Genomic DNA, 20,712 nt, shown 5'->3' on the forward strand with positions numbered 1-20,712 from the left:
CCTCTCTCTGTGGGACTTGGGCTGTCCTTTCTCCTTAAAAAAACAAACAAACAAAAATAGAATGCTACTAATAATCCCATGCCCGCGTGGTCTTCTCAGGGCACTCCAAAAACATGAATGGTAGGTAGGTATGTATGACATTATCTTGAAGAAGTATTTTTGCTAAAATTCCAGCAGTGCAATGATGGAATGCGGCTCGGCAGCATCATCCTCCATAGTCGTGTTTCTCATAGGGCTGTGGATGCAAACTCTCTTTCCTTACTCCAGGAGATCGTCCACACACACACACACACACACACACACACACACACACACACACACACACACACACACTCATGCACACACTATTCATCTCGGGCACACTGAAAGGAAGGAGTGTAGCACTGGGGTCAGTCGATGGTGGCCTCTCCAGCCCACAAGTCACAGGCTGGTGTCATTATTCTGACTTTGTGCATGAAGCCAAGGGCTTTTGATTCTATTGATTTGGGAGGAGAGGGAAGGAGTGGAGAGATTGATGCACTTGCTGATTCAGTGGAGTCGCAAACCCATGTCAGCCTCTCTGTGTATTGTTCCGATTGGTTGTAAATAAAGCTATGCAAGTGTGTGTGTTTGCGTGGGTGTGTGTGTGTGTGTGAGTGTGTGTGCGCCCCCAGCTGTGTTTATACCAAACTGAGATGTTCACGCGCAACATGAATGTGTTTTTTTTTCTCCCCAGAGAGAATTCAGACACCACGATGCCAACACTTTAACAATACAAAGAACCCACTTAAACAACAAGATGCAATCATATGCTTGTGCAAATATGCAGGTTTGATTCTTACATGTCTCTTTGAATACCAAAGAAAAGCCAAGAGGAATGGAACAAATTAAAGTGAAAATAACTGTATTCTCCACCAGAAAGGTGTGCCGGAGTCTGGCAGTAGGCGGGGTGTGAAGGAAATCAAATATAAGGTTGTTGTCATTATGTTTTTATTTCTTGTCTAGAACATCATGCATTGCTATCCATCTATGCAGTCCTAGTTCATCTCACCCTAGTCCTTAGATGAAGCTGTTGACGCAGCTGTTGGTGGCACCCGGCTGGCGCTTTTTGTTATGTCTTGTATTGTGTAATGCTTTACTGAATGAATAAAAAGCAGGTGAGGACGGCTGGGCGCCGAAGGCTGTGGAGAGAACATGAGAGTGAGAGCTGAATCCTCCCTTGCCCGTAAAGAAAAGTCAATCTTGGTTGGTCTGAGTTACTATTTTGCTGCCAGCCATTTGCAGGGCATGCATTTAGACAATTAACCAGTCACACTCGTCAGGGCAATTTGGAGTGCACAGTATACCTAGCACGCATGTTTTTCGGGAATGTGAGAAGAAACCAGAGTATCTGTAGAAAACCAATAAGGAAGAACATGCAAACTCCAGACTCCCTGAGGCAGAATCAAACCTGTAACCTCTGAACTGTGAGGCGGTTGTGCTGACCACTCCCACAGTGCCGCCTTTTCATTGACCACAATCTACACCCCCCCCCCCCCCCTCTACTATTTGAGACATTTAACTATAGACATTTATAGTTAGTAAATGTAATGTAAAAATGCTTGGGACTCAATGTTGCTTCTTTAAATAGTTCCCGAGGAATCTGCAGAGAAAGTGTTACATTTACTTGTACATAGAACAATCCTGATTCGGCGGAGATCAATTCTTGATTTTGTGCCTTGAAAGTTGATATTTTGAGTGCTTGTAAAAGAACAAAAAAAAACAAGAAAAGGCAAAAACAAAACAAAAAAAACATTGAACATCAATTAAGGCAATTCATGTACAGTAATAGTAAGAATTATTTTAGGAAAATATAAAATATTGCATAAAGTATGCTTACTAGGAGTGGCCCAGCCACGCAGTGTATTTATGACACCGCAGCAATGACATGACACCATCTCCATCATCCTAATTTAAAACCTCATCTCATTTCCCTCAAATATTTCTACCTCATTATTGCTCTTCTGTAGATTAGAGATCAAATGATAAGATCCTAAAGGCTGGACCATATTTACTCCTGTAAATACTGCCTTGTGATGTCATTTTATGCACGTGTCACTCACTGTTGTCCCTTGTGTGTACGCGTGTCACATCATGGACATGTTCAATTTACATTCAAGGTCACATTTGTTTTTGTAACATGAACGAGTGCATAGAACATGAACAATCTGTAGCCTTGGACCCCTTCGATCCGACCGCAACACGTGGCCGCAGGGATTAAGACAACATAAGCATACTTGTAAAATTCTACACCTCGCTCTGTATTCTGCAGATTGCTTTGGTTTCAGTGCAGGGCTGTGGTGAATTCTGTGGTGATACATCGCGGATTCCTGGAGGGACTATTGAGACATGTTTTTGTTACTATGTGCTTAATTTGCTTACTTATTCAAACGAGTTTATTTGAATATACAAACAGGATGGTTTTGAAATCATCATGGATTTTCTGTGCAGACGTTTTTTTGCACAAAAACATTGAAATGCAGAAAAAGATGGATGCTGAAGCAATCATTGCATTTACTCCATGTGGTTTCAGGAAGACATTTTGTCTTTAATGCATTTATTGTGACTCATGCGGCCATTAACATATGATCATCATCACCGGGCTAATGGTTTTGACTGCTGTTCCACATCTTGATCAAGTGCTTTATGCTCTCACTCGACTCTTAAAACGTATTTGTAACCTCCTTCTCCTCATCTCTTCCCTACATTTTTCCTTCATCTTCACTCTTGTGAACCCTTGACTAATAAGCCAGGGCCTCACTAATAAACAATGATCACCAATATTCCTCAGTTCACGTGCCTTCTTAAACAATTAATTTCATTTTCATATTAGCTCATCTAACAGATGATCTTTTGGATGTACTTAATGTTTCTCTTTCTTATACTCCAGATATATTTCCAACTTTATATTTTCTATTTTGTTAGCTCTTCCGTACGTCAACGACTCTTTGGTTATCTGGTTCTTCAACTTTGTAAATGGTCACTGGTAAGGGTGATGACAAGATTAAGCTTCAAGAAACAACAGTGGTGAGAAATTTTGAAAAAAATGTGAATGGTATGGGTCCAGTGCAAATTGCACCCTGCCTGCCACCAAAATTCAGCTAGCTGCAAGCTCGCCTGTAACCTGAATGAGGACAAGAGTTATACAAAACCACTTGATTGAGGAAACGGTTATCATAATTCTCCAAATATAAGACACATTTCTGTTCCCAAAAATGAAGGCCAAAAGTATGGGTGCGTCCTAAAAGCGGTAACTTCAAATTGTTATTTATTTATTTATTTTTTTGACACCATCTTTGACACCCATTTATTTTGTACTACTTAATAAAAACATGAGAAATCAACTAAAAAATATCAATTTAACCAAATTGGCATTCAAAGTAGTAAAACTTTTGGATGGAACAAAATCTAGTACTCTATCATCAGACTTGCAGCCAATTTTGTAGGTTTTCAAGTTATAATATGAATAAATGAGTTTAACAAATTTGTCATTAATTTTCAATCTTTTGTTTGTTGTGCAGTTTTGCTTATGAATATAGTTCATTTGATCTGCAACTTTTTAATATTACAACAAACTTTGATGTGGAACTGCTTATTTCAAGCCTTGACATTTTGTATTTGACCTATAATAAAAAGAAAAAAGTATGTACATTTAACACAACAGAAAATTGTATCAATGTATGATTGGCTGCTCTTCATAGTTTCTTCTGTAAAACAGCTTGAGACAAATGCACACAAAATAACATTGCTTCAAATATAACTGTGCACCCGTATAGTTATCCATACTTGTTCTCCATTTTGCTCGTGACAAATGGTGTGAGTTAGAAGATCAGGCGACATCTATTAGGCAGAGCGGGCAACCTTGAATTTTCATTGTGTAGCGAATCACAGGATTCAGTTTAGTTTGCAATAGTAGTGCTAGTGTGGAATAGCTTTGACACGCCTGCTGAGAATCATTCAATTCTTCTGAAGTGTTTTTTTTTCTGCTGTGTGAGCTCTCAAGTGTAATCATCACTTATTCCTATGTTTTTGTCATAACTTTTTATTCAGGAACATGTGCCAGTTTCACATCAGACTCATTGGCTGCCTCTGTGATTTTTCTGTTTCTACCATTACTTGTTTTAGCGAACACTGCACAACTGCATTGCAGCTGTTTAGCACAGTGTAGAAATCAATAACACAAATGGCCCACTCTGTTACTGTTTTTATGATTCAAATAAACCCCTGAGAGCCATTCAAGGAAGTGTCACTACACTTGTGCAGTCAATAACAGCATTATGGACTTAAAGTCACAAGCCATTTTATATCAGTGTGGTCACTAAATGTCTTCACAGTTCACGCAACATGATGCATCACATTTAATTATGCATACACAAGCCCATTAAAAGCTCAGCAGAAACCTACAGTATAGTACAGGTGTTTTATTTTTATTGCCACTCCAAACACCCACTGTCTTGTCTTATGGTGTTTCTTTTGGTACCTGTGCCTTCAGTTTTTTCTGCCGGAAGTTTGCTGCTCTGCTCCTTCCCAATCTTATCTCATGTGATTTCTTAGTGTTGTATTGAAACATATCAAAAAGGTTTTTTGTTTTGTTTTGTTTCACAGTCACAATGGGGTATTGGGTTGTAGAATTTTGAAGTAAGAGATGGATTTAATACAGTTCGGAATGAGGGTGCAACATGACAACATTTGGAAAAAGAGAAGCACTGTGAATACTTTCCGCATGCACTGTCCAAACACTCATCATAAGATGGGAAACTGTTGCCATCACTGAAGGTCAGCCTGGATGATTAGCAATCTGCCTGGTACAAGAAACAACGTTTTGCTAAAGCTTAAGTTACATCATCCAGTACTTGTGCTTGAAAGATTGAAATTGCGGCAGAGAAGATTCACACATCCGTTCACCCATTCATTTTACTTTAGCAAATCTGAAGACACGGCCAGAAATGTGATCATTGAACTGCCATAGAGTGTCCTGGTGCTAAGTACAAAAATGGACACGCTGTTTGAACCAGCAGAACAAGGGAGTTCAGTGGGAGCGCTCTACAGCACACCCTGCAAAAAAGTATGGGTGCTTTGAACTGCTTTTTCGTTCTCGGCTCATATAGAGTCAGGAACCATCCTCCGACCCGAAGGCGAAGAGAGGCTACTCTCTCGTCCACCGGTGTCAACCATAACACACAGGCCACAATCTGGGGAGGCAGGCAATAAGTGTGCCCACTCCTGCTACGTGCCTCTCTCCGTGAGGAAAGAGTTCTACCCCTTTTGAGTGGACTGGTACCAGAGCCCATGCTGTGTATTGATGCGAGTTGGACTATGTCTAGTTAGAACATCTTAGCCTTGCACAAATATTGGTTCTGGTTTCCCTTGCCCCTACACCAGGGTAACCAGGGTTCCCCCCTCGAGCTAGGCCCTGGAGGTGGAGCATGGAATCCTGGTAGCTGGGCCTGCACCCATTGAGCCCAGCCGGATATTGCTCGAAAATGGAATGTGGGTACCCTGTCCCATGGGGTAAACATCTGCGGCAGGGGTAAAAGGGATCTGGTTAGCGGGCTGGGCGGAGGCCAGTGCCGGTGTCCTCAGAGGACCGATAGACGACAGAAGCTCGAGAAACACATAGTGAGGCTGAAATATGACATACACGTACACAGGCTGGAAGCACTGTCACCTAGAGAAATGCTATGACATGAGGACAATTGCCATTTTGGGGCAAATTTAATATGATTACATGAGTTAAAAATATTACCATTCAGATTTTTTTTTTTTTTTTGCAGGTCAATGCTTTTGGTAGTGTGTAGGCCAGCAGAGAAAGTCCTGCTGGCCCTGACAGCTCACCTCTGGTCATGCCTTTATGTAAAATGCAAACATTCAACATTAGCTGAGACCAAATTGTTTTACTTAACGAGATGTTTTGTTTGCTTTGCAGGACTGGTCAAGCTCGGAGTTCACTGTGTAACATGCCAGAAAGTCGCCATCAAGATCGTCAATCGTGAGAAACTCAGCGAGTCAGTACTAATGAAGGTAGGTCATGTACCTTCTATTTGTCTATGTTTGGTTTGTGTTTGGCTAACCGTGGAAACAGTCATGCAACATGGAGGGAAAAGAGGACAGGATAGGCTAAGGGGAAAAGTTCCATCTCCATTTATGTATAGTAAATCATTGTTTTTCTATTTTTAAATTAAAACTCTCCCCTAAGCCTATCCTAATATATCCTATCCAGTCGATTTTTACTGTACTTAATTTGCACTTTCTTGGTAGTTTGCACAACCTGGGAAACACGTCATCGCTTGGAGCACATAGTTAATGTTCCTAGTGGCTCCTTTAAATATATTTGTGTCAACTGCCAGATTGCGGAGATGGTGTCGAGATCAGAGGGCTATGTCTTCTATTGCAAGACGCCTTGTTCTTCTTGTTTTTGAAGATAGTTCTTTATGACTGGCTGTGTGTCGCTTGTCACTCTGCAGAATAAATTTGAGATGATCAAACGCCTCCGTCATGCTTCTCCAATGGTTATGCAATCATGTCCTTCTCAATACCGCGAAGGATGTGCAAACCTGCTGCTTCTGAGCCGGCGCGACAGGCAAATCTTTGGTGCTCATGGCTAAAACAACGTATGAAAGTGTGGCAAAAACACTCTCCCCACACAACCGGTCGTTATTTTTGTAAAACCCAGGCTGAACCTCCCAAAAAGGCCCCTCGTCACTCTTTTTGGAACTGTATGATTTTATCACGGTTCAGAGGGAACATTTGAAAGGAAAACCTGCAAGAGACAGCTAAGTAATTTAAATATGACATCGCGGGTTTGTGTTTTTCAATTATGCGTTGACTGTGATATCACACTTGATAGTCATGATGGTAGTCCTATAAGAACTTAAGGGTTTGTTTATAGAAGTCATTAGTGGGTTTATAGGGCTTTGTGGAGAATAATGTGTTGATGTGTATTGTTTTTAAATTTTTACTGCAGAGTCGAAGTGTGTAAAGAGCTTTGTGGTCCCACTCATAAGGAGCATTTGTTTTGTAGAGTATCTTGGGTTTTGATGGGGTAAAGAAAGTTGATGTTGTTTATTTGTCATTTGGCAGATGGTGATATAATGGTGATGAATATTGGTTGATGGCTCCCCCTTGGGATGCTTTGCCCAAGAATCCCCAAAATGAAGTAATGTTCATGAAATATTTGTCTAGCTCAACTTTGGACATTAGAGTGCTTGAGTGACTAAACATGTTAAGCCATTGCGTATCGGCTTGAAAATGTGATTCTCCGTGATTGTTTTATATTCATGTTTTAACTTCATAGCTTTTGTGAGAGCTCTCCATTCATACTTAAGGCGGGTTTGACCTACAAACTGCTTGTCAGGTGTCCTGCTGAGCAGTCCAGTTAACGTCCCTTTCAAAATTGCCGTGTTGCAAAATTGGCCCCTGTTTTGTTGGAATACATTGGGATTGAGGACAACAAGATACTGCCGCCAGAAAATTGTCTTTAACAGGACACACGCTGAGACCACACTGTAAATTGTTTGCCTAAGAGATTGAAAGCAGGGTGCAGACATGCTTACACTGCAGATTCTGCAAATGGAAAATAAATTCCTTCATTTGCATCTCGTCCGCGGCTGAATTCTTCACTCTCAATGAAATGTCATTGCTGTTTCGATAGGAGTGTTTGATAAGCAGTCAGTAGTAATAATCCCCTTAGTTTGACAATGTCTCCCTAGTTTACTCACTACTGTCACGCTGAACACCTCCTCTACTTGTTTTGCTTGGTTGACGTTTGTGCCGACTCGCGAATTCCATTTTGTCATGAAATACATGAAGGAGCCACCTAAACGGTTTTCATTTACCCGGTAATTGTTTTAAATGCATGATCTAAAAGTGTTTGTTCATAAAAATGCTTATTAAATTTTGACTTGACTCTTGCATTCCAATTGGTCACATGTCAAGCTCCGTTCCTTGAAGGCCGGTGTCCTTCGTGTTTTTCTGGTTTCTCTAACCAGAACATCTGATTCAAATGATTAACTCATCAGCAAGTTTAAAAGTCACAGTTATTTAAAATTGGAAATTGGCTATGCTGCTAACATGGCTACCATGTTATCATATGCTACTTTAACATAGTGTTTTATGTGATATAGTTCGAGGTAGGATGTGAGCAGTCTATCAATCTCAACAAGGATGAACCAATGGAACTTTCCCCCCGTCCAAACAAACGAAGTAAGCTGTCTGGGAAGTTTTTGGCTTTTGAAAACGAGCAGGTGACATTGCGAACAACATACGAGGATGTAGTAAGCAAGCTAGAGAGAGGAAGAGAAAGAGAGAGATAGAGGTAGAGAAGAGAGACCAAGAGAAAGCAAGTGTGTTTATGTGTGTGTTTGCCTTTTGTATGAATCCACTTTGTAGTATTGACACACATGGTACTGTAGTTGAATAATTTATTTGAATTCAAGTACCATCGCGCAATGGTAGTTAATTCAAATTGATTAAATTTATTTTACTATTGTTGTGTTGTGTATTTATACTCACGTTTTTCCGCTTAAATTGTGTGTTTTCAATGTGCGTATGTTTTTTTGCTCCCTGAAGGTTTGTTTGATTTGATTTATGTACCGTATTTTCCGCACTATAAGACGCACCATAAAGCCTTAATTTTTTTAAAAAGCTGGTGCGCCTTATAATCAGGTGCACCTTATATATGGATCAATATTGAGTTGGGATTTGTAGATGGGAATCAACTGATAAAGTAAGCTTTACCTGTTTCTTTTGTGTGTTTCCAGTTGAACAAGGTTGGTCATATTGACATTGATTTATGCTATTGAGAGTTTCCAGTTATTATTTGAGTTATTATTATCACTTTGAGTATTACTATATTGTGATATGTCATTATTTGAGGGTGTGCCTTATAATCCGGTGCGCCTTATAGTACGGAAAAAGTTTTAAAATGTGTCATTAATTGAGGGTGCGCCTTATAATCCGGTGCGTCTTATAGTACGGAAAATACGGTATATATTCTAATTTAGCATTCTAAATGTTTGTTATTGGAACACATGCTGTATTTTTACATTGTTTAGCAATAACATTTGAAAAATGTCTATTCAACATTTTAAAATGATATATTTTAGAGCTGTAATATTAGTATCATGATACTGTGATATTTTTGCTGATGGTTAACATATCATCATAATCTGATATTGCCCCTAGCCTACTGTACACAATGTATAAGTGGGGATGTTGGAAATGTTTCATAAGTAAACCACAAAAAATACGCTGACAAACGCACATGCATACACAGAAGCACATACTGTAAGTATACTATAAATCCTGTACATTCACAGGGACATCCCTTTTTTTAAGTTCTTATCCATGTATGCATGCGTATTTGTGTGTGACAGGTTAGAGAGACAGGAACACGTGGCGAATTCTAAAACTAGCAGGTTTCCAATGAGACTAAGGCTTTTGCTGAAGCTGCACTTCGGAGGCAATTACCGAACTCAGGCACTGTCACTCTCCTCTCCTTTTCTGGCCTCTAGCTCGTGTTTATGGACATGAATCTGCACATAACCTCCTCATGGGGCGCTCTGTTGTCTGTTGGGACGCAGCTCCACATAGTTTGCAGAATTTGAAATCTAGGGTGAAGATTTTGATTGAATTACTGAACTGTGTGTGGGTATTTTTGAACATAAAGTGTTTTGCTCGATGCTATTATGAAGTCATTTTCAATTTAGACAGGTAATAATTTTCTTGTATCCAGAAATTCATTCATTTTTCATACTTTCTCACTGCTGCACTTTTGCCGGCCATTGCCTTACAGATGAGAGCGAGAAGTTATTTTTTCAGATGTCACTTTTTTTTAAGTATGCCAATACCTTGGGTCCCTGTGGTGCTATTAGAGCAAGGAATGACTCCTCATTGTGTGTGTGTGTGTGTGTGTGTGTGTGTGTGTGTGTGTGTGTGTGTGTGTGTGTGTGTGTGTGTGTGTGTGTGTGTGTGTGTGTGTGTGGGTGTGGGTGTTGTGTTTAACTTAACTTTCACCTCAAACAGGATAAATGGTATTTGAAAATATGGAATAATTAAATTCCATAATTGTGTAATTGCACAATAGGGTTTGACAGAGAAAGGAATCAAAATGTTTCATGGGATAATTTTGTTTAACCTCACTTGTTGGTTTCACTTGTTTAGTTGAGTTCGAAGGAACTAAGTATCTCCTTTTCAAAGACACCTCATCATTTGCCAATTTTATTCTGCTTGATAAGAGAGCTCATCGGTTTGCTTTTATGGAGGATGACAGAATTTAGAGCACAATTTTTTTTGACAGGCTGACATTCAAAAGATAATATTTAAGTTTACACCCAAGTAACTATGATGTGGATAGTTTGAGCGTTTCATTATGAATGAGAGGGCAAGCAATTTTCAACACTTTTGATCGGTCAAGGATTTGTAAAAATGACACTCTAATAATATAGATCTTTGCAAAAGTATAAAATTCACTAAAATTTGAAATGACTGATGTGTTATACTGTAGTAGAGTTTACAACAACTCAACGTGGCATAACAGTCCGAATATTACAGCTCAGTATTCGATACCTACAGCAATATTGATTGTTATACTGATTCTGATTGTGTGGAGAAGATTGAAAATAGAATCTCAATGTTGTTGATCACACTGACAAGCTTTACCATTGAGATCAGAGGCTTCTCTGTATCATTACAAGGAGTAGATTTGCGACTTTAATCCACCATTTAGTTTCAGGGCAGGTTAAATTCTTACAAGCTGAAAGTTACGTCATCTATCTGGGAGACCAGCGAATCTTGTGTGTGCTGCAGTGTGTATTTGTTGGTGATGTTTCCCTCATATAGTATCTCCCGCTGAGGGAGCAAGCTGCTAGCAACTGATGTTTGCATTGCTGTTAGGTCAGGAGCATATTTGAGCCCATGTAACTTGCTGTGGTCCTCGAGCAGCACAACTTCAAAGTCCCTTTGTGGTACCTGAATCAGCATAGTAAAACCTGGAATTACAGAAGCAATTGAGTTAAGGATGGTGAGAGACTAAGAATTTTGAAAGGGATGTGTGAAGTGAATCGGATAATGGACATGTTCCATACTGTAGTTTTAAAATTGAAAAGAGGAGTTTAAAAAAAAAAATCCATGTGTTCAATAGTACACAAGAGCTGAAAAAAAGCTTGCTGCAATACTTGTAGCTGGACCCTGAAATACTAAGAAATGGATTCATACTTCTATTTTTGTGTGTGTAAAGTGTTCATTAACTGAATCAATAGTGGTTTAAATTCTACACCACTTTTTCCACCAGAAAGGATATTACACTTCTTTTATGATGCCACATGTTAATTTACTGGAGAGTCTTCATCTGTATCACAAAGTTTTGTTACAGATGAGAGTCGGATCAATGGCTGCGCTTGAATACACCTCATCTAAAATAACTAATGGACTAAAGACGCCGAGCAAAGAAAGTGATGAAGTAGCGGCAGATATTGCAGTGGGCGGCCAAGGCACAAAATGTCTGAGGCGAAGATGAATCGCACTTGCTTTAATCTTGTTATCCCGACATTTCAGTGACACAGCTGCCGCTTTCTTCTTTCTGCCATCTCTACCTGCCCTCCTAACGATTACAGATTGACCATTCCCTCCCATCTTTGTTGTGCCGCAGGTGGAGTGGATATCAAAAAGCTTCCAACACACACATTCAGGCTCACACGTTCTCTAACCGTGTGTGTGTGTGTGTATGCACGTATCCCGCAGATATAATGCAGACACAGTAAAATAAATGGCTTTCATATGTTGCAGGCTTTCGACGACGAGACATCAATTTGGTTCTCTGCTAAACCAGAAGCCAGACTTTTGTACACAATCAAGACCTAACGGAAGCACACTTTAACATTTCTTAACATTAGTTTGTTTTAATGATAATGTGACTTATCAAAAAGTGCATATCATGCATTTTTTGTAGTACTTGTTGATCATAAAATCTAAATCTATAAATATAACAATGGGTGAGTGAAGACAATACTGTCTACAAGAAATGTCTTCTACTAAAATGAGTTATCATACGATAAAACGGTATTTAAACCCCATGGTTCAGTTTTATCACATTATTAAATCCATCCATTTTCTATAGCCGCTTATCCTCATTTGCGTCACAGGCCTGCTGGTGCCTATTCCAGCTGTCTATGAGCAGTATGCGGGGGACACCCTGATCTGGTTGCCAACCAATTGCAGGGCACATTGGGACGAACAACCATTCACGTACCCAATCACACCTCGGGACAATTTAGTGTCCAATTCCCCTGACATGCATGTTTTTGGAATGTGGGAGGAAGCCGGAGTGCCACAGGTGAATTTGAATGCTGGACCCTGAACCGTGAGGTGTACGTGCTCGCTACTGCTCCACCGAGCCGCCCGCTATGAAACCCATGGTGCAATAATCATGGGAAAGCTCACTGCCATTAATATTAGATCTAGTTTTGTTTTTGTTCTTTTTTTTTTTTTTCCACATTTCGGTTGATCATTGGCTGACTAGTCTACACAGTGTATTTCTTGTGAAGTGGTCACGTGATCATCTGGGTTACACAGCTAATCATATATACCTTTTACATTTTTGTAACCCAAAAAACAATTTTTTGACCACAGCAGTTTGTTATTTTATGCTGAGATAGGACCATGATCACATTGAGGCACTTTTAATAATACATCACAAGTACCTTTACATCTCTAATTTACATATTTTTAATATGTTGGGAAACGTGTTGCTGAATACCACTTTCTACCCAAAAGGTGTAAAACTTTACATGAAAGAAGGTGTAAAAAAACTTCCTTTTTTTCCTTTTTCTTTTTTTTCCTTTACAACCTGTTGGTGAATGAGGCCCGTTGCCCCTAAATCAATATCCACTTCTCTTTCTGAATTTTGATGCTGCTCTGTGAAAATGGGGAAATGGATTTTACCCGCAGGACACAAGCTGTGGGCATCAAAAACCCACGTGACCTATATACCATTTGGTTTCATGCGAAATCGAATTGACTTAGGTTTTAGATGTGCTTGTTTTTATGGTTCTGGTGACACATCTCATCAAATACAAAGAAATGTTTGGCTGATTCCGAAGATAAAGCAGAAATGAAATGGAGCAAGACAAGTCAAGATGTAAAAGGATCCCCCATTGAGCTCAACAGGAGACCGACAGTTGTCTGAATTGATTGGATTGGCTTCTCTTAAAATGCAACCATTGCTGCCTTCTCACTTAGATGAGATCGTATTCTCATCGGTAGGTATTGTTTCAGAATTTCCTTTGAGAGTGTAGGGCACCATTCATCCAGTCACTCTGCCCTCAAGTGGCTTGAAGTTTTTTCAAGTTTACTCCTCAAAGTTTCATTTTCTCTTGATTCCTTTTAATGTTGCTTTTCTTTAATATTTGATTGGATTTGTTGACCCACTTAAATATGTTGAATGTTTGTTATGCATTCTCTTTTATACCAGTTGAGTGACTTCTTAGTTCACGACTGAATGAGGATCATGCCCAATCTCTTAACAAATGTACCGGTATGCCAAAAACATGCATGGTAGATATATTGAACACTCAAGCTTGTCCTTAGACATGATTGTAAATATGAATCGCTGGTCATCTTTTTGTGCGCCGTGATTGGCTGACAACCATGGTGTATCACGCCAACTGAAGACGTCTGGGATAGGCTCCAGCACACCCCCGACCCTTGTGAGGATAAACAGTTAAGATAATGAATGGATGATCCAACATTTCAAAACATATGCTTGGGTTATTTGAAGACTTTAAAAATTCTGTAGTTGTTATTGTGAGTGGGACTATTGTGTTTGCTCCATGTGAGATCATACCCTGCCTTCTTTCCTAATTCAGTCGTGATATGCTACAGTTCACTTGAAACCATAATGATGACAGCTTGTATAAAAAGATGTATGAATGGATGAATGATTCAATTCAGATGTTTGTGAACCCGATAAGATAGAATCGTAGTGCTTTTCTTTCTGTTTTCTTTTCCCATCTTGACAAATTCAATGTCACTATATCAATCCTGTTGAGTAAATCATCAGTGCACAAGGAGAGAGAGACTTGAAATCTGACCCCAAAAAAAAAAAAGACATCTCCAATGAGTGGCACATCAATATAACAAAGCCTGATTCTGCCTGCCTGTCAATGACAAATTACTCCTGTGGGTCACTTGTGCACATGCTCATTAAATGCCCATTCACACAAACCTTGGCCTGTTGCCCTCCACCTCAAGAAAGTCTACTGAAGTTCCAAAAGATTCATGATGCAACCTTTGATCTCAGGGTCTGCCTGGCCTCTTCATTGGACTCTCTTAGTGTATAACCAAGGTTGTCCAGAGGCATCTTCTTTGTGTGAATTTACCAATTTAAGTAGCAGCCTATTTCATCTGTCTGTATCCCAGATCCGAGTAGAACCAACAAGAGAATGTTTGATAGAAGAAAATGCCAAATATTGTTTAATAGGTGAAAGAGTTCAGTAAAGAATGGCAAGGGGTAATGAGAAAGATTTGAATGGGTGTTAGATGGATAAAGGATAAGGACTAGCAGAGACTGTCTATTGATTTACATGTCTCTGGCATTGATCAAACCACCCTTTGTGAGGAATTTACCGCCTCGTCACAAAAGACACAATCATTATCTGAAACCCCAGCTGTCTCTTTGCCAATGATTGTAATGAAAAATAGTCAAGATTAAAGTCAGTGGGGTTCTTTTACATTTTGAGGGTTGTTTGGTTTACAGTAAGACAAGCTCAATACAAAGTAGGCATCTAGAATCGAAAAGCATCTCAATACCATGTAAACAAATCACACTGTTTTCATTTTCTTGTCAGCCTAACATTGCAGTACAACACATTTACATGATTGTAATCAAATACTGTACTGGGCACACGCACATTCAAACTGACATGAACACGCACACAAACAAATCAGTACGAATCAGCTTGATAACCAGTCTGATGTAGAGAACTACTGTGATTTTGCTTCTACTGGCTGACTGACATGCACATCTGTGGATATACGAACGGATGAATGGAGGTGACTCATAGCAGACTGTTGCTGATGGTTTGGGTACGCATTAGCTTGTATGCACCATGTGACACTGTCCACATGGCACAAATATGGATGGTTGAGGAGGGGACTGTTTTTGTCACGCTGATGGAGCTGATACTTAATAGAACATTCCCCTGATCATTGAACACTCACCTGCCATAACTCCTTTTCTTCAATTGTATGTTCAACAAGGTCTAGTGTTTCGTACAATGCATGCCTATTTCCCTTTTTGTGTATATTATGTATGCTAACATGTTGTATAAATATGTATGTAAATGTATGTATGTAGGTATGTAATCCCGCTGTTCAATACTTGTGGGTCTGCGTGGCAGACGAGCCTGCTCATTTTCGGGAAAAAAACATAATGCCATGTATTACTTGGTAGTTAATGCGTGCCCAGGCACTCTTGTGACCAACCTTATGTATACAGACAATCCAAAAGGTCAACTTTTGGCAATATGACCTCTCTAAAGCCTTATTGAAATGCTTTTCATAGTATGGCTTTTACCATGGTGCCTTATGGATTATAGGAAATGTTTCACTCAAATAAATGGATTCATGGCACAGCTGACAGGGTGATGCTTTAGGTCTTGTCTTAATTAGCCACAAAATAGGCAACGGCTGAGTGGCTGTGAAGAATTTGTGATAGGGATATCAAGTTCGCACCGTCACCGTGCTCTGTGTGTTTCTGTCAATTTAGCATTTCCCTTTTAGCCTTCTCCATTACACTGCATATGTTTCAGCCCACTCGCTTTCCATCAACTTCTTTTGTTTTACATCACAGGGACTCCCATGCAAGCCTGGCCACCCCAGTGTTTTAAATATCTGACACACATGACTGCCTGGTTGACTTTGATCCCCAGATTTCAGCATCAAGGGACCTTTCAGTTGTCGGCCTGGGGGGTGATGACAGGAATGTCTGTGTTTTCCCTCTCGGTGCATGAGAGGGACCAGTGGACCAAAGGCTACAAGATGCAATAAGCGGAGAGGGTGAGATGACAGAACTTGTGATCCAGTATTTTCCCCTCTGAGGTTTTGGGCTAGCCTCTGGATTCATGTGACAACAAGCATATCTAATGTCATCTTTGTTGCTTCTCGCCTGTCTGTGCTCTTCTCTTCTCCCTGAACTCTGAGCTCCACGATATTGATGTTCTCCATTATTTTTTTCATCCATTTTGAAGCAGGCCCAAGATTTAAAGAATCAATATCGGGCTGAAGGGGCAATGCTAAACAGGCTTTCAGCTTTTTTTTTTTTTTTTTAGAAGTAGAAGTAATGAGTGACATTAATGGTTACTAGTGTATGCTGCATCGTATTTGTCCCATTAGCCAGAGACCCAGGCAGGCACCATCTTCCTTGTCACAATCTGACATGCGAGTTCACATGTGAATTTTCATGTGATGAGTCACATAGCATGTGATGTTGACTGACAAATGCTTGCATGAAGATTGTGGATGAACCGAGTATTATAAGTGCTCTCTGTTATAATTGTTATCAAAGTGAATAATGTTTTTCTACTGTCACATTGAACACATTCCTTTCTTGCTGGATAGGCTCCAGCATGCCAGCAACTCTCATGAGGATAATCGGTCAAGATGAATTGATGGACGGACAGGCGGGAGGGTGGGCGCAAGGATAAAAGGAACATTTCACAAAATATGGGATCCAAGTTTCGCAACGAAATATAGAGTACGCGAGGGGTGGCCAAGTCCGGTCAACCATTGAGCCTTTTGTCTGTATCTCCCTTATACCACCAACACACCTGATTCAAATGATTAGCTCACCAGCATGCTTCGCACAATCCTCATAACGACGCTGCTCATTTGATTCAGGTGTGTTACTAGAAGGGAAACATAAAAAACAGGCTGGATTGTGGCACTCAAGGACTGGACTTTGCGGTAGTCTAACAATTGTGAGTTGTGTGTAATTAGCAAGTGAGGTGTCTGCCACTGATGCCAGAGGCTCCTGTATAAGACGGCAGTACCCAAAGACAAACATGAATCTGCACATTGGCAGAATATGTGCTGACCTGTGTAAAAAGAACCTGGATGATTTGAAAAAGCCTATCATATGACTCTCTAGGTTGCAGCAAGTGTACGTGTCCGGGAAAATCGAGTGTCGTCTCCCTAATTTAAACATCAATTGCACTGTCTGTTTTGTTCTCGTTTGTTCGGAAGTTCTATGATTGCTTTCCTGGTTGCGACAACAGCATCCATTGCCATGGTTGTAGTTAACGCAGCGATCCTCATCTGTGCTGGAGCATATTGATCTCTGTAATGTGGCAGGATATGAAGCTGATGGATTCTCTGTGGATCGAAGCGTTGCCAATCAGCCCATCCTGACGGGCTCCTGTTTCGACATGTTCACCTAATGATACCCAGCCAAGAACAATAAACGCACACTTAACGAGACAAGTGATCTTTCTGTCAAATAAACACTCGAGCTTTTACATTCATGCGATCTGACCCGAGTGTATGGATGTGTTAGGTGCCTATTCCTCTTGAGAGGAAGAATTAGTTACACTAATCAATGAGTTGCATGACGTTTAGTCGTAACACAAATAGGATGCATGCCCCCAACTACCTGAATGTAAAGCCTATAAAAATGTTAAAAGTGTTTTGATTGCAAGGCTTTCCACTGACATAACTTTTAACTCTGTTTACCTGGGGGTGTTCTGTAGAGCGATTCTACCAAAAGCTAGAACGCGCACGGGGTGCATCAAACAACTCACCTTCATGACTTAATGAACAGCTTAATCTTGCAATAATCATGCGCTTTTCCAGTTAAGTCTCCACATTAACTTAAGCCTCAGCCTTGTATTTCAATTAATGAAGAGTGGGTGGCTAGAGGTAGCTTAACAGGCCTGCTGCAGGCTTTGTAGCATTTAGACAGCTCATCTTGCTTCGAATCCTATGTAGTATTAGTCTCTCTGCAGGGATCCCGGCTGCCAGAGAGAAAGGCACTGTCAGCCCGTTCTTATCCACACTGCACAGTGCCAGGTGAGAGTGTCACGATGCACTGGCGCTCATAATGCTCATTAGTCGAGATTAGCCCCGGTTAGCCAAGCGGTTTCTCCCACTGAAGCCCTGTATGACCAGCTGTATGACCAGTTTGAAGAGGTAAAAGATGCCCTGTGTTCAACGTGCATATAATTAAGACAAACTCATCATGTGCTCCCCAAAACAACCCGCGTTACATGACACTAAAGGAAAGTGAAAGCTGTCAAAGGGAAGTGAGGTTGTGTCATTGACAGTAAGACGATTGAGGCATGGCATAGGAGTCTTCCCGTCTGCTTCATTTGTCAAATCCACACAAAAGTGATGGAGAGAGGAGCAGGGGAGAGGGGCGAGCACATGGACTTAAACCTTGCGGGGCAGCACATGGGCTTTAGATAAAATTCGACCAAGTGGGCTTCACGCTGACATTCAGTGGCAGCTCTTCCTGCTGACTCTAGCCTACAGAGATACGAGAAAAATCCGAACTGGTCTTCTAGATTTTAGTGAAAGCCTGTGTTTTCCGAAACACTTTAGAAGCCTCTCAGCATTTCTCAAAGCAATGAAAGAAACTTCAAAACCTGTGCTGAGTCAGCAGTCAGCTTACAACGAACCTTGGGATAGGTTGTGGACAGTTACTATCACAGACAGCTGTTCTCTTCTTTGCCTGTGTCCCGCATGTATAACTTTTGATGGGGGACACATTCTTTCAAATCAATGTGCGTCCCTCGGACTCATCCCTTTTTAACACCAAAATATTAATCATCGTCCATTTACTCCTTTATGTGACAAAACTTGACTGCTTACAAACAATTTTGAAGACTTCGTCCACCATGTTTATTTTGATCTCGCGGGCAAAATAACGTCAATCGGGTAAAAAAGAACACGGCTTTGTTTACATATGATGTTTACGCCATGAGTCTCACGGCATAAGATCAAGTAGATGACAACTAGATCGTTGTCACGACCATGCTCCTGGGAGTAACTTCAAAACAAAGATGTCTCAGTGCATTTCATTTCATACATTACTTGATAGCCCACGTTTTATTTTAAAGTAATGTCTGGCTTCCTTTACAACCAGCCGCATCGCCAGACAGATTTCATTAAGGCACATGCTACAGTACTGATCAGCAGTGCTGGGGTTTAAAATGTCACCAGTAAAAACAAATTCACTTCAGGATGCACATATGCCACATACCACTTAGTATAGTCACTCATTGCTACTGTAGTAACTCCACATAAACAATGCTCACATTGCTAATTAATATGGTCATGTATTCATGTGTAGCAAATAGCTGATATTACTTCAGTGAGTGCGCGAGTGAGTGGCGGTGGACGAGAACCACTGCAAGAAGTCAGTCTTTTTAACCGACAACAATGTATTGAAAATATTATTTTGAATTGCTTTAATGTGTAACTCCGAGATGGATATCAGAAAGTTATTCATCCGCAATAGGGACAGAGCAGCGAGGAATGTGTGAGGTAAAATCCTAGCTGGCTCGGCAACATAAGTCTGTTTTAAATTCATGCTAAGTTAGCTAACTTTAGTCCTTGTGTCAAGCCACACATATTACTTTGCTGTACGAGCTGTCAGGGGAATTTGGAGTGAGGTTCATCAGCATGAAACATAATGCAGCTTATGGTTTGTTGGCTCTGCGTGGATCATAATTTTGAGTAAGCTTGTTTTAGTTGACAGATAAAGCCTTTGGATCAGGGGTGTCATACATACGGCCCGTGGGCTGGTTCTGGCCCACAGATGGGTTGTATCTGGCCTATAAGATTATTTTGTTGAGTATAAAAATGTTCACTCTTTTAGTAATTTTAATAAATTAGCTTTTATTTCTGTACATATTTAAATGTCTAGTTTTCATAAGTTTTTTTAATGTTATTGTTTAAAGCGCAATGTTACATTTTGTGTGAAATGTGCTATGTGAATGAACCTGTGCTGCCTTGCCTTTGTAAAGGGGAGTTCCAATAGTTTTTTCAAGTGAAGATAGACAATGTGAGTGAAAAAGTGTCATCATCTGTATTGTTATAACAGCCTGTTGTTCTTCTGAACGCAACAAGCAAGAAGTAAATAAAAGAAAGCTCAGTGTCCGTACTCATGGGTGTGCATCTTTGGGTATGGTTACTCAAAATATATTTTAAATACTTTCTGAGTAGTGCTTCACTTGTGAAATATCCTGCATCTGTAAACCTTTCGCTTCATATTATTTTTTTAAAAGGAGTTTCTGTTCTCCATCAGCCCTTGATTTATCACTTAAGCAGCCCAGACAACATAATTGGCAATTTTTTCATTTGCCATTAGTTCAGCCTAGCAACGTGGCTATGCAAACGTGACGAGATACTTTAACATTTTTGAACTCATTTCTTAGAAATACATGGATGTGTGCTAGAGTGTTACATTTGTCTACATTTTAGTTGTAAAGTTTTATTATGAATCATGTAGTCCATTTCTTGTCATTTTGGTTTAGTGTATTGTTGTTGAAAACTTTTTTTGAAAAACATAAAAGCACATTGTAAGATTAGACTGTAGTTTTGTTTGCCAAAATGTTTGGCAGTCCACCAAATTGCTTAATGTAAAAATGCTACTGGCTCATGAAAGTTCTGTCTTGGCAGGCAGATTGCTGCTTGTCACAC

The 20,712-nt window shown here is 40.1% G+C and overlaps 1 protein-coding gene across 3 annotated transcripts in view; it reads left to right on the top strand.

Annotated features, from left to right (window-relative positions):
* brsk2a (BR serine/threonine kinase 2a) overlaps positions 1–20,712 on the top strand; it is a 182,387-nt gene that overhangs the window by 104,201 nt on the left and 57,474 nt on the right. For all 3 annotated transcript variants that reach the window (XM_088417585.1, XM_088417586.1, XM_088417587.1), the window contains exon 2: positions 5,945–6,039. In XM_088417585.1, the coding sequence (XP_088273711.1) occupies positions 5,945–6,039 (95 nt within the window). The remainder of the gene's footprint in view (positions 1–5,944; positions 6,040–20,712) is intronic.

This window comes from Hippichthys cyanospilos, chromosome 6, assembly GCF_059441005.1.
Source record: "Hippichthys cyanospilos isolate Australia breed blue-spotted pipefish chromosome 6, RoL_Hcya_1.0, whole genome shotgun sequence".
Taxonomy (NCBI): domain Eukaryota; kingdom Metazoa; phylum Chordata; class Actinopteri; order Syngnathiformes; family Syngnathidae; genus Hippichthys; species Hippichthys cyanospilos.